At 38.0% G+C, this 13,599-nt stretch overlaps 1 protein-coding gene and 1 pseudogene across 2 annotated transcripts; one reads left to right on the top strand and one right to left on the bottom strand.

Annotated features, from left to right (window-relative positions):
* Positions 1-546: 546 nt before the first annotated feature.
* Positions 547-4,394, bottom strand: LOC309492699 (adenosine receptor A2b). The gene is made up of 2 exons (XM_082161692.1): positions 3,515-4,394; positions 547-1,847 (listed from the first exon to the last, which is right to left on the bottom strand). Exons 1-2 carry the CDS (start codon positions 4,314-4,316, stop codon positions 1,519-1,521), a joined length of 1,131 nt encoding a protein of 376 aa, XP_082017818.1. The 5' UTR covers positions 4,317-4,394; the 3' UTR covers positions 547-1,518.
* Positions 4,395-10,770: 6,376 nt separating this feature from the next.
* Positions 10,771-11,949, top strand: LOC309493536 (putative nuclease HARBI1; annotated as a pseudogene). Its single transcript has one exon. The product of its transcript is annotated as a putative nuclease HARBI1 (transcript).
* The last annotated feature ends 1,650 nt before the right edge of the window (positions 11,950-13,599 follow it).

Raw genomic sequence — 13,599 nt, 5'->3', positions numbered from 1 at the left:
GACTATGCCATGACCCCTTGTTTTGTTTATCATTTCACAATCATACAAAAATGACCACAATGATTAATCAGAATTAGAAATCTAGATATCTATTTTTTTCACATATTTGATCAATAAAATACCCATTCATGCCCCTGAGCTGTACAGTAAACAGCCCACAAAAATGCAGCATAGCCTATAGTTTATTGGGGTGCAGGAACATCTGCGGCAAACTTTGGCACATCCCACATATGAGGTTTATGGTCAAAATGAACCACTATAAATATAATGTCCATGAATTATATATGAGCAGAGTAGAATGGAGAACCTCACTCCTCATATCAAGTTACATGTCTGAGTGCTCATCTGTGTGTTTTTTTTCTTCTTTTTTTTTTCTCACAGTAACAGGTATATTTCCTCAACTACTTGCTCTACAACACCTTAATGTTCCACAAAGCACAATCACTATACTACCAGCCAATTAAAAAGATGATATATGCCTTTTTTTAGCAACACCTGATTTTTTTTTAAGTCAATCATAAAACCAAAACAAACAGTGACGCTTTAGATAGTAAATAGGCTTTGACGCTTTATTTTACAACAATGAAGTCTTAACATTTCACAAACACTTATAAAGCATATAAAAAATTATTTACACATCAAAAACTTTTCAACTTTTTGTAATAAATCATCCTTTCTGGGTTCAAAACACTCCCAGGTCATTAACAGCTCTTCATATGCACCCTCCACCACAGGATGTGTTTTTTTTCCCCAATTTAAATTCATCATTCTGTAACAAGTGCTTATGATAAAACTAACTTAAAATCCAGATTTACAGTTATGCTATTACAAAAAGATGCATAAAGCTTCGCCCTTGAAGCACGACCACTTTATTCAGCATTCACTCCAGCTCCATATGGTTTATTTACAGTTCGGTAATGCTGGCCGTACAATGTTCCCTATGTCTGACCCTGACCAAAAAGCCAACTTAGTTGAACATAAAAAGTAATGTTTGCTTCAGAGATGCAATGGAAATGTCATGAAACAGAAAAGGTTAAAGCCAAAAGGCATATTTGATCTGACCTTTACATTACGTACCTGGCTAATTACTTCCCCTTCTGCATAAACTGCATATCTGAGATTTAAAGGTTAAACTTCCACAGCTGCTTTATATTGGGTTTACAAAAAGATAAGGAAATGTGTGCAAATGTTTCAAAGGCTCTTGTGTGTTTAACCTGAAATGGTAAATAACAACGCAAAACCATTTCAGTTAAGATACAAGACTTCAATGAGGCTAAGAAACCAGGTCTGAGTGAACATGAGAAGGTGCCATCAAGAAGTTAAAAGGCACAAATAGCATTAAACTAAAAGAGCATGAAGCTATGGAAATATGAGCGTTTCCGAATGCTAACTTGTGATTAAAAAAGACACTTATTGGAGAAAACTCTGTCCGAGACGGTTAATAACATATCAGTTGCGCTCATGACGTCTTGACCAGGGCTTTTAAAACTTCATCAGATCACAAGAATAAAAGGATTCTCAAGCCGGCTCTGGTTCACGCATGTTGGTCTGATGTGGCATGAGCATTAGCAGAGCGAAGGTGGACGACACGCTAGAAAACCGCTCATGGAGAGAGTTGTTACCGTTCCATCCAGGAATCGCAGAGGATTCTACAGAGTTGAAGCAACTAGAGTCACTGTCAGAACCTGGACAAAGTCCAAGACATAGTCTCTGAAGAACCAGATGGAATTTCCTTCTAAAGCTATGGTTGATCCAGAAGTAGAAGATACAATTGAGGAAGCCATTGGAGGTTGGTAACCACACAGCAATGAACTCAATCCATTCTGGGACACCACTGCCTGAAATCGCTGTGAACAAAAGAAAATGCTTTAGGACTTATTGCTTTAGTATGTTAGCATCATGGGCACTATGGCCCCGTTTACACCTGGTATTAAGATTTGTTTTTGGTCGATCGGATCACAAGTGGACGATGCTAAATACAGGTGTAAACATGGTCTAAAACGTCTTGAGCTAGTCCACTTTCGACCATTTCCAGAGGTAATCGAAAACGCATCCGACCGGATTGCTTTCATAGTGTAGATGTGTTCAAAAGCGTTCAAATAGCCACAAAAGATGGCCTACTCTCCGCCTACGGAATGCGTATACATTATGGGAAGCGCGCTAGCCAAATGGGATTTAAACTTTGGCTAGAGACCCAAGTTTGGTTTGAAGATGAAAAACGTACCAAGCACAATGTTAACCATTCCTTATTTCTAAGACGCACTCAAGTGTTCGGCGTGATCTTGCGGCTGCCAGATCAGAAACAAAAGCTGCTGCTCTCCGTGTGTTTTTCTATGTTAATTGAATGAGCTTATTTCGTCCATTAGAACAAAAGATCTGAAAAGTCATTAACTCGTACAGTCTTACATTTACCCGCCCATAGATCCTCCCCTTGAAGAAATCAGGACAGAAGTGGTTGAAAGTGGACAAAAGAGATGGATTAAAAAAAACAGGTGTAAACGGGAACGTATCTCCCTCGTCAACTTATGATTGGGCCTAAGACATTTACAAAGCAGTATCTAATCCAGACAGTCAATGTAAGAAATGTCTGACCTCAAGGTTTCCCCTTAGAGGCTCTGTACTAGTCTATTTCTAAACGCAAGTAAAAATATTTTTAAATACTTCAGTACAATTACATTTGGAAATTTCACTCCATTTAACTCAATGTTTTTGGCAACTTTAACTATTTACCGAGTAAAACTGGCACACTGCCTAGTACAGTATATTTGGCCCAAAACAATATTTGTTTTTCTTTGCACCTCTGCAGTTATTTAGCAGAAAGCTCAAGTTTCTCTATTCCAAACAACCAAAGTAGACGGTAACCAAGGGCTGTCAAACAAGTGCCATAAAAGTGGGCAATTTAAACACTATGTAGGAGGGCTTCAGTCTCCTTGTCTTGTCTTTCATCTCAGCTCTCCTAGATCTCTGTGATTATCTCTTCATGTCAGCTGAAAACAGCAGCTGCAGTAAGCTAAGTTCATTGCATGCAGAGCCCTTCTCTTATCAGTTTTTATTTTTTTATTTTTCCCTCTCAAGTAAGTGATGGACCAGCCATGGGCACCATAGCCACAAATAAATGTACATTTAAAAAGCATGGTAACTGTACAATAAGGTTCAAGTTGTTTGTAAACATGAACTAACAATGAAAAATACTTCTAAACAGTTAATTAAATTGTTCAACAGAAGAAATAAACTCATACAGGTTTGGAACAACTTGGGTGAGTAACGTTAATGACATTAACATTTTCATTTTTGGGCGAACTATCCCTTTAAGTGACTGTGAGATTATTTAAGACAAAAAGATAGAAACATTGAAATGAACTACTTTAATGGTGGTTTGCAACATTAGATCAACATTTATTTTTATTCTGTGTATAAAAAAAATAGGGGAGGGGAGGAGAATTCTGCTAAACATCTGCTTTTGTGTTTGGAACAACAGAAGAATGAACAAATGATAAATCAATCAAGATCTCACCATTGTAAAGCATGATGACCATGCAGGGCGTCCAGCAGGTGTAGTAAACGGTCATGACTGGTACTAGGACGCGTAAGGCGACTTTAGGCCTGTATCCTCCACCCCAGCTGTGTCTTCTCAACTTTAACCTCTGTCTCTTGGCGGCTATCCACAGTCTGATGTTACAGAAGGTCATGATGGCCGAGCACGGGAAGAAGATGAAGCACGTCAGCGTGAGGGAGTAGGTGACGTTGCTGGAGTACATGGGGTTGCAGACGAGAGACGCTCTGGAGAAGTGCACTTCAATGATGCCCGCTGGGAACGAGATGGGAACGAGGAGGAGAGGAGGGAAAATCCACGCGAACGAGATTAAAAGCAGGGCTCTTCTCCTGGTCAACACGGTGGAGTATTTCAGAGGGTAAAACACCGCAATGTATCTTTCCAGACTGATGGTTGCGAGAGTGTACATGCAGGTGGAATAAATAGTTGCGTTGAAAAATGCCACGACGTGACAGAAGGGGTCCGGGCCCTTGTTATATTCCTTCATGAAACTCACGCACAGATTTAGCGGCATGATAAGCAGTCCAAACGCCGAGTCCGCTCCCGTTAACGATAAAAGAAAGTAGCGAGAGTTTCTCGACCACCCCGAAACAGCTGAAGCTATGACCATCACTACAGCAATGTTTCCCAAAGTTATCATCACTCCCAAAACTGATATAATTACAATTTTAATGGGGCGGTGAGCCTCCAGTGTCCTCTGTAGATCCGTGACATTCAAGTCCACATCAGCTGATGGGATGGACACGTTTATGTCGGACATCATGGCGCATTAATCAATAACCCATGGTGTCGGTGATTTGAAAAATGCTTATTTTTCAAACGTTACAAACAGGTTTAACAAATATCAACTGTAAGCAAACAAAATCTACATAGCAGATGCTTCCTCCAGGAAAGATGAACACCTGTTGCAAATCAAGCTCAGTCACGTGATGCCTGTTGTTAATTATCACATCCTTACAGGTGGCCCGTTTCTGAACGGAGCAACCCAGCCGTGTTTTTAAAGTCTCCATGAAGTTTTTGGGCTCTTAGTGAATGTTAGGCTATTAACATCTTACTTTTATCTGCAAGTGTGCTCCAAAACAATGACAACCTTCACATTTATAAGATCAAAACTTACAGTTTCTCACTTGGATTTGGATTCAATAAGGATCAATTATTTTGATGACATCACCCAGCACTTCAGCTTCTCATCAGATTTTCTTTCCAATCAAATGCTCTCTAGAATCTGCAGCATCCCGCCCCCAAATAGATATTGAAGCTGCAGCTAAAATCAATGACTTTTTCACACATACATTTTTTTCTACATGGTGAAGTGCACTATAGGGGATAGGGAATGATTCATACAGTGTAATATGCTTTCCATTGGGGCAAATGATGTCTGGTTTCACGTTAGTGTCACACGAACCGCCACAGCATGCGCACAGTCTGCTCCGGTTGAACTGTGATATAAACGAAATGCTATTAGCTATTTTTAAAAGGAGAGGAGCTATTCGGTATGTCCCGTCCTATCTTCCTGTTTCCGAGGAAATTACGTCAACACACTGAATAATGCTGCGTGTTTCATGGCACTTCAGTAGGCCTTTAAAGAATTTGTTTTTATGAAACTTGGGGAAATAGTGCAAATCGTCGTTGGCGAGGATGAAACGGTGTCACTCGCCAGTTGGCCAGTAAATTTTTTATGAATTCTAAAAATGCACGACGCTCGGGACAGTCGACGGGCCAGCGCTGCATCGTCACGAAAGTTTAAGCCTTGACAAGATAGAAGACGCGAAAGGGAGCTGATTTCGTTACTTGAGCACTGTGTGGAAGTTCTGTGTGCGCAAACATCCAAAGCGTGCGCCTAGAAAGCCGCGTCTCAGCGCGCAAATACTAAACTGAGCTCTCTTTCACGTCTTGTGCTTAGGCTAACAAATTCACACAAAATGATGTAAAAACAATATTGCGAATCCTAAACATTGTCGGTTATGTGTTAAGTGAATGTAAACCGTGTGTATCAGTAGATCTGTGCATTCGCTGTTAAAGTGACAGCAGCCTAATATTCCTGATGCTGTCTGTGTTTTTAATGTTAATCAAACAACAAAAAATCACTCACTGATCTTGACTCAACAACTTTTTGTAAGTTTAATTGGGATAAATTAATAATAATGTTTAATTTATACAGTGAAGACTTGAAAGGGGGTGTTCATGACCAATTGTTATCTAGGAAACTTGTATTTATGATAACTCTGATAGTTGAGAAATTGGGCATACTGAGAAGGAAAATTATAGGGTCTACAATTCTACCATAATTTAGAATGCACATGTAGATGACTTGCATCTTTAATGCTGAAAGTTCTGTTAATTAAGTCAATGGGACATTTTCAAACTTTCTTTTATTTTCATAAAATTTTGTTAAAAGTCGCCATGAAATCAAAGTTGACCGTTCTTATTTATGGAATATTGCAGTATTTATTACAAATATTTAATCAATGTACATCATTTAAAAAAATAAATAAAAATATATAATATAATATAAATATAAAATAATAATGTGCCCTCGAAATTTTTTATCAAAATCACTTCCCCTCCATCTTGCAGCTCATCTCTTCTCTTCTCTGATGATGTGTTTACTGACACGAGGGCGGGACAACCTGTCACTCACATGAGATCGACCAATAGCAAACCACATCAATTCCACATGGACAAAATCAAGTCTCGTCCTAAATTTTTTCTTGTTCGAGATGCTTTTTCACTCGGATTTACATCACAATGCGAAAGAAAAAACGATTGCATTTTTATCGCAACATTAATAAGGTAGTAAACAAACGCTTAAGGCTGAAATTAGATACAAAAGTCGCTAAGTGGATTGTGCTGAATTAATTGCAGAGGTTTTTAATACGTTAGAGGTTTAGAACAAATCAGGCGTGAACCACAGTGAATGGCATGATATGCAGATGAATGTCAAAGAACTCACTCTATGCCAAGACATTCACTATGACACGGACAAATGCAAAGATAATATGCAGTTTTCGGTTGTTTTTACACTGATGAGCTGATTTACTATAGTAACTTGACAGTAAAGCATTCTCCTGGCTGTTTCCCTGCCTATTATGACAGTTTTCCTTGCAAGTTAATTATTAAAGAAGTGCTATAAGTGCTAGTTGTGCCTCAACTAGATGTTCTGCTGTAAAAATCACTGTCACTATCAAAAATACATTAATCCAAAACATCAACAGCAAAATTGCTTTATGTTTTGTTTCAGCCTGCTTAGATATGTCTCTCATAGTCCAACTCCCCATTGACTTGATGTGTTCATTTAGAGGCGAAACATTAAAATGCATCTTTTGTTCTGTAGCTCTGGGGTTCAGATTATCAGAAAGCCTTGCATGAAGATCACAAATCATTCAATTTGTCTGTGTAATTATTATTACACATAACCCAAACATGGGCGAGGGGGACTTGTGAATGTTTCAGTCATCTTTTGATTCAGAAAAGAGGCTCTTGATTTATCTCCCTGTAGTGTCAAAATAATATATTAGTACAGAATCTCTGTGTTATTCTCTTTAATAACATCACAGAGAACCTCCCTGCTGTAATTTCCAGCATGACTTCAGTAGTTAGTACCACCAAATGACAACTGACATTAGTGAGCATGAAAGCTTTGATTGACAGAAAGAGATTGTGGAGAAGTGGAGTTTGATTCAAGATTAAAGTCGTCGCCGTGTAAGTATAGTCTCATGTACAGATGTTTGCTCATCTGACATTCTCTTGTTGATTCACGGTAAAATGAAGTTTTCATGAAAGTTCAGCACTTTATTGCGGTGCGATGGTTTGATGTCTCACTTTAACTCTTGACACGTGCAGGCTTTGGCCTACTTGCAGATTAGGCCAGTTTATGACGAGGATTCTTAATGGCTAATCTTTTCATAAATTAATCGCTTAAACCATTAGTCACACTGAGTTATAAATATACCCATTTGATGTAAAATAACATAGTTCTAAATCAAAGCAGGGCAAAAACCCTACTGAAACCATGCCAGTTATTTGAACTATTTGTTTTATCAGTTTCCCAGTAGCAGGACGCTTGGCATGCTTTGTTTATTGCATTTTTTTCCTAGCCATCATCATAAATTAGGCATCATTTGGAAGCTTAAACACTCACAATTCATCTTGTGACATCTTTTGTTTTTAAAATTGGAGATTGCATTACTCTTAAATGCTCTTAATGTGGTACTTAATAATTTTACCGGGCTCAATTTTCGTGATACCAACTTCAAATTTGGAACACAACTTTGTTAGATATGGCTTTTAGATACCAAATTATTGAAAACAATATATAGGGTATAACGGGGCTAAAGATATACCCTGATAAAAATTAGCTTTTCACTCACATAGTGTATGATTGAAATGATGAAAAAAAAGCATGAAAAATGATTTTTATTTTAATTTTTTTATCTTACAAATGTATGAGGTGGCAAGGTGGGACTTTTACCCCACACACAAGGTAAAACCAGCACGGGGCAAAAGGCACACGTTTTTAATAATGTCTAAGTTCATATTTTTTCAAAACAATCACTTTAGCAAAGTTTGTACTATTTTCATTTAAATTTTTTGATAAATTAATTAATTTATGTTCAATAAATATATTGTCATTTAAATATTTTTATTTTAAAACTACAGAAACAAAATTATTTTAAAAAGTAAAGATTCTAAAAGCATTGAATGAGATCCATAATAATTTAATATAGCTTTACAGTAGTAACAAATAAATATGATATCTTATTATATTATATGATTAATTTCATATTTTTAAATATAATGGTTTCATTATAAATATGGTGATTATCTCTAAGGTGGACACCCAACTTAATATATGATATTTACCTTCTGAATCTAACCATGTCATGTCAACAAATGGAAAAGGTCAAGTCGCTTTAATTACCTTGAACAAAACTGAAAATCATTAACAAGACCTTTGTCTCAAAATATAGACCATATTTGATCGATTCTCATTTGCTACATAAACCTACCACATTTTTAAAAACATTAAATATTAGATAAAATTAACGCAGAATCAACTTTACTATCGCGTCAAGGATCATACAAATTTCCACGTGCATCATCAAAAGCGGTTGTTAAGATGATTACTGAGCAAATTTTTTGTGCCATTTGGTGGTTTTAAAGAGAATAAAGTTAAATACGGTGTGACTGAGTTAACAGACTAATTGGTGAATTATTCCTTTATTTTTGTATATCACACGAAACTTCTAATGTTGACTGAATACAAGCACCTGTGCATCTGTGTAGTGGATGACTGTGTGGACTGTGCACATGCTGTGCTGGTGAGATAGGGACCAATAGGTATTGATTGTATTGCTTTTTGTGCATGTCTCACTTGTAACTTGTGACACAAGGCAGATGCTACAGAGAGATAGCGCCTTTGTTCGTGTAAATGGGGGTGACTGATGAAAGGCTGTATTGTCACATTGTGTGAGGAAGGAGAAAGACACACTCAGACTGATAGCAAGACTCAGGGTCAGAGATGTTAACACATGCTCCCTATTCATTTAAAAGTGTCCCTATGATGTTTTGTTTAAGAGGCTACATAATAATTTCATGTATTAATCGCTTTTTTTATTGCCAATGTGTGAACGGCTTGTAACAAAACTTAAAAATGAGACCTTCCCAGTAGAGCTGAAGATCTTTGCCCGAACCCGACGGGACCCGACGGGACCCGACGGGTTTGGTCGGGTTCGGTCTTAATTTCTATTATTTTACACGGGCTCGGGCCGGGCTCGGGCTCGCGCTTCGGGTTGCGTGGTAAATGAGCGGTCAGGTGATGTGTTTAGATTAGCGTGAAAATGGATCTTGAGGAGGTGAAATGGAGGCTGGTCTCTGGAGGACTTATTTTATTTCTTTGTTCCAACTTCCAAGTGGCCTCTAGCCTCCGTTAGTCATGAATAAATGATGTTAAAAAATGTATAAATTACTCCTTTTTTTTACGAAAGACAAAGCTGTGTGCGTGCGGCGCAGTCTCTTTTTTCCTTTCTCTCCCTTTTCCGCCGAGTGGTGCGTGTGCCGGCTCGCGGTGTGAAGCGCGTGTCCGCGCTATTCTCCGACACTCTTATCACTGCTGATAGACGGCCTTTTGGACAGTCGGGCTGTAAACGGGTTCGGGCTTTTAAAAAGCTGTCAATCAAAATGTACTTGTCGGGCTCGGGCCAAACTCTGTCGGGCTCGGGCCTTTTCGGGCCGAACTTTTAAGGCCCGATTACAGCTCTACTTCCCAGACTTCCTAGATTGTCTATGAAAGCCTGTAGACTGATTTCTATGAGAAGGACAGGGACATTTTTACTGGGAAAATCAAAGGGATGTGAGTGACGTTTACACGCACTCCCGAGAGCCTCTCTTCCATCCAATGACACGTGAAAACTAATGCTTATACAATGTTCAGGATAATACCGAAAAAGCTATTCTGTTCTGAAATGTCAATGTAAAATGTACAAACTATAGTCTAACATTGCCAGATCTATAGAGTCTATATCAAATATACCTTATAATCAAACCATCATAACAGTGTAATTTTTAATGAACTCATCTGTCGACATGATGCTGGTGAATCGCAGAGCTGGTGCAAACACATCCACATCGCTATGATCACATCGCTCTCACCATTTTCATTTTTGTTGTGTGTTTATTTTGTTATTGTGAGAAAAGCTCACAGCACATAATTACATATTCATCTAAACGTCGCTCTCTGCAACGTAGACGGTGTCAGGATGTTTGTTAACAGTATATCGCTGCAATGGTATTTCCAACCTTTTACCTCTAAGCAAAGAATGAAAAATAAATGAACCGTGAGAATTTCAGGCAATTGAATCGCATTCAGTCTCTTGTACGTTACGTGAGCAGGAGTGCGAGCATGCAATAAGTTGCTGACTGCAGTTCACTTAACGGCCAGCATTGTCACTAATAACAAGTTTTTTTTTAGTTTTTTTATCCCATGATTTACTCACCCTGAAGCCATCCTAGGTGTATATGGCTATCTTCTTTCAGACAAACACAATCGGAGATATATTAAAAATATCCAGGCTCTTCCAAGCTTTATAATTGGAGTGAATGGGGGTAGAGATTTTGAAGTCCAAAAAATGCACCCATCCATCATAAAAGTAATCCATTCGACTAGGGGGTTTATTGAGGCCTTCTGAAGTAAAGCGGTGTGTTTGTGTAAATTTATATTTAAACCTTTATTAGCTATAATAACTAGCTTCCGGCAGATGGCCAGCCTACAGAGGCCTCCACATGGCGGGTATTGTTCATCGTTACCGTAGGAGAAGGTACCGTCAAAGTGCGCATGCTGAGCGTGCCAAACCACTCGAGCAATACACATCAGAAGAACTGTATGCATGTTTTCGCTTTGGGAGAAATGACATTAAGTACATTGCAGATCTTGTCAGGCCAACACTCCAACACCAAACCCAATGGAGTCATGCTTTATCCGTGGAGGAACAGTGCTTAATCGCTCTGCGCTTTTACGCATGTGGGACTTTCTACCAAGTAATTGGTGACAATATAGGAGTGAGAAAAGCAAACGTGAGTTATGTGGTAAAGGCTATGTCAGTAGCACTGGGCAGTCTAATCAATCAATTTGTTTCCTTTCCCAAGGATGACCAGACAGCTCAAACTAAGCACAAGTTTTTTTTCAAATGGGGAACATGCCTAGTACTATTGGTGCTATTGACTGTACTCATGTGCATATCCAAGCTCCTTGTGAAAGGGAGTGGGAGTATGTCAATCGAAAGGGGAGGCACAGCATCAACATCCAACTTGTGGGCAACGCCGATCTCATAATAACCAACTGTGTTGTGAAATGGCCAGGGTCTGTTCATGATGCACGTGTTCTAAGAGAGAGTGCACTATACAGAGAGCTTCAATCCCACTGACCAAATGGCATAGTATTGGGGGACAGTGCGTATCCACTCCTACCATGGCTAATGACCCCTTTTCCAGTTGCAAACACACCTGAGAAGGCATGCTTCAACTCCTCACATTGCAAAATAAGATGTGCCATTGAACGCTTAAATGGAGTCCTGAAGAGACAGTTTGCGTGTCTTAACTAATTGCGAGTACAACCCAAGGTGGCATGCAACATAATCCTTGCCTGTATTGTTTTGCATAACATCGCCACCAGGCATCATGTCCCTCTTGATGACAATTTTGATGGACCTGAGCCTGATGTAGAATCAGAACAGCCGACAATGTTTGTACCTAATGAAGGACACACTGGACATGCAATTAGAGATGCAATTGTGAGAAATTACTTTTAACTAGGCTACTGAATGACTGAGTATATTTGTTGTTGTCATTGCCATTAATATACTGTGGAATTATAGAGCTGTGAGCAACAGTGACATTTATTTGACAGCTGATTTTTTGTTTGTTTGTTTGTTTTTTTGTTTACCATATCTCATTAGTTGTGACATGCTTCATGTATGCTTCAAATATGAAGAAATGTATATATCATCACTAAACATTGATATTGTGATCATTCACAAAAAAAACTCTCTGATATTATTTGGTTTGAAAAATCACAACTGAATCCACCCTTCTGATGGGATCAGGATAATCCTGTTTTATTGGATCAAACAGATCCAAAACCCAAAGTAAGATCGGATTACATGCTCTGTTCTTAGTTCGGAATCCCTCTTTTGCTTTTGAAAAACCCATTTCCAAGACTTGATCCAATCCGTGATCCGAAATCCCACTGGATTACTTTTGAAAAACTGGGCCCTGGAGCCGTATGGATAATTTTTTATGATGGATGGATGCCTTTTTTTTTGGGCTTCAAAATCTCGCCCCCCCATTCACTACCATTATAAAGCTTGAAAGAGCCATGATATTTTTAAATATAACTTTAATTGTGTTCGTCTGAAAGAAGATAATCATATACACCTTGGACGGCTTGAGGGTGAGTAAATCATGGAATAATTTAAATTTTTGGGTGAACTATCCCTTTAAAGGTTCCTATGTGGATGTCTCCTACAACAGGTTTACATGCATCATTAATTTTGGCATAATATACATTGCAGCATCATCTCTTTTCTAACAGTTTCTGTAACAGTTTACATGAAATAACATGAAACTTCCAATTACCATAGGATATTTACAGTCTTTCCCCTTTAAAATTACAAAAAATGTACAGTGTGAATACCATATACCACTATTTGTGTTTAGTGTGGTGCTATTTAGCACATATAACTATACTTCCTTATTAGATGAGTCAAAATTATATAAAAAATATGCACATAAAAAAAAAAACTGACAGAAAAATAAATGTTTTTGGTAAATGCAATCGTGCTTATGAAAAGAACAGTACATTCTATAGCATTTAAATAAATATATTAAATCATTAATATACCTTATGCAAGTTTGAGAGAGAATTTGCACAGATATATGTGCGCATATTTGTGCTGCTGTTTGTGTCTGTGCTGTGGTTAAGACAGATCCTTTAAATAGCATGTTTTAACTCTGAGGGAATCATCTGATCCCAGCTGCTCCCCCATTTCCAGCTCTCTGCAAATAGACACCTGTGACCTACTGGATGTGTTTAAACTACATTTCTAATAAGCCTCAGAGTCAGAAGGCACTTTAAATGATACTATATGATAAATTGGTGTAATTTTCTGTTACATAATCACTTATAATGTCAATATCTGTTGTATAATATCTCTTGAGCAGTAGGTGGTTGTGTCCCATGCGGTTTAAATGCATGAATAAATAAATAAATGAATAGACAAGAAAGAATAGAAGTTTTTAACTGAAAAGCACTGAAAGAGAGAAAATGTAAGAGAAGGTGGGGTGCTAAGTAACACTTGATATAACCGCAAAGCATGAATATTTACAAATAGAGAAATACAAAAATAACAGCTTATTTACAATGGCATATAGCTACAATAAAACCAAAGGCATTTTAAATAGTGAATATACCCTGAGACTCAACCTCTTGACTACTTCCACCTCTAACGCATAAAAATAAAAGAATCATTTTTCTCAGTGAGCAAAAAAAC

Source organism: Leuciscus leuciscus, assembly GCF_965113295.1.
Source record: "Leuciscus leuciscus genome assembly, chromosome: 2".
Lineage (NCBI taxonomy): Eukaryota > Metazoa > Chordata > Actinopteri > Cypriniformes > Leuciscidae > Leuciscus > Leuciscus leuciscus.
Note: the sequence above shows the minus strand (reverse complement) of the source record. Positions and strands in the feature narration are given on the sequence as shown.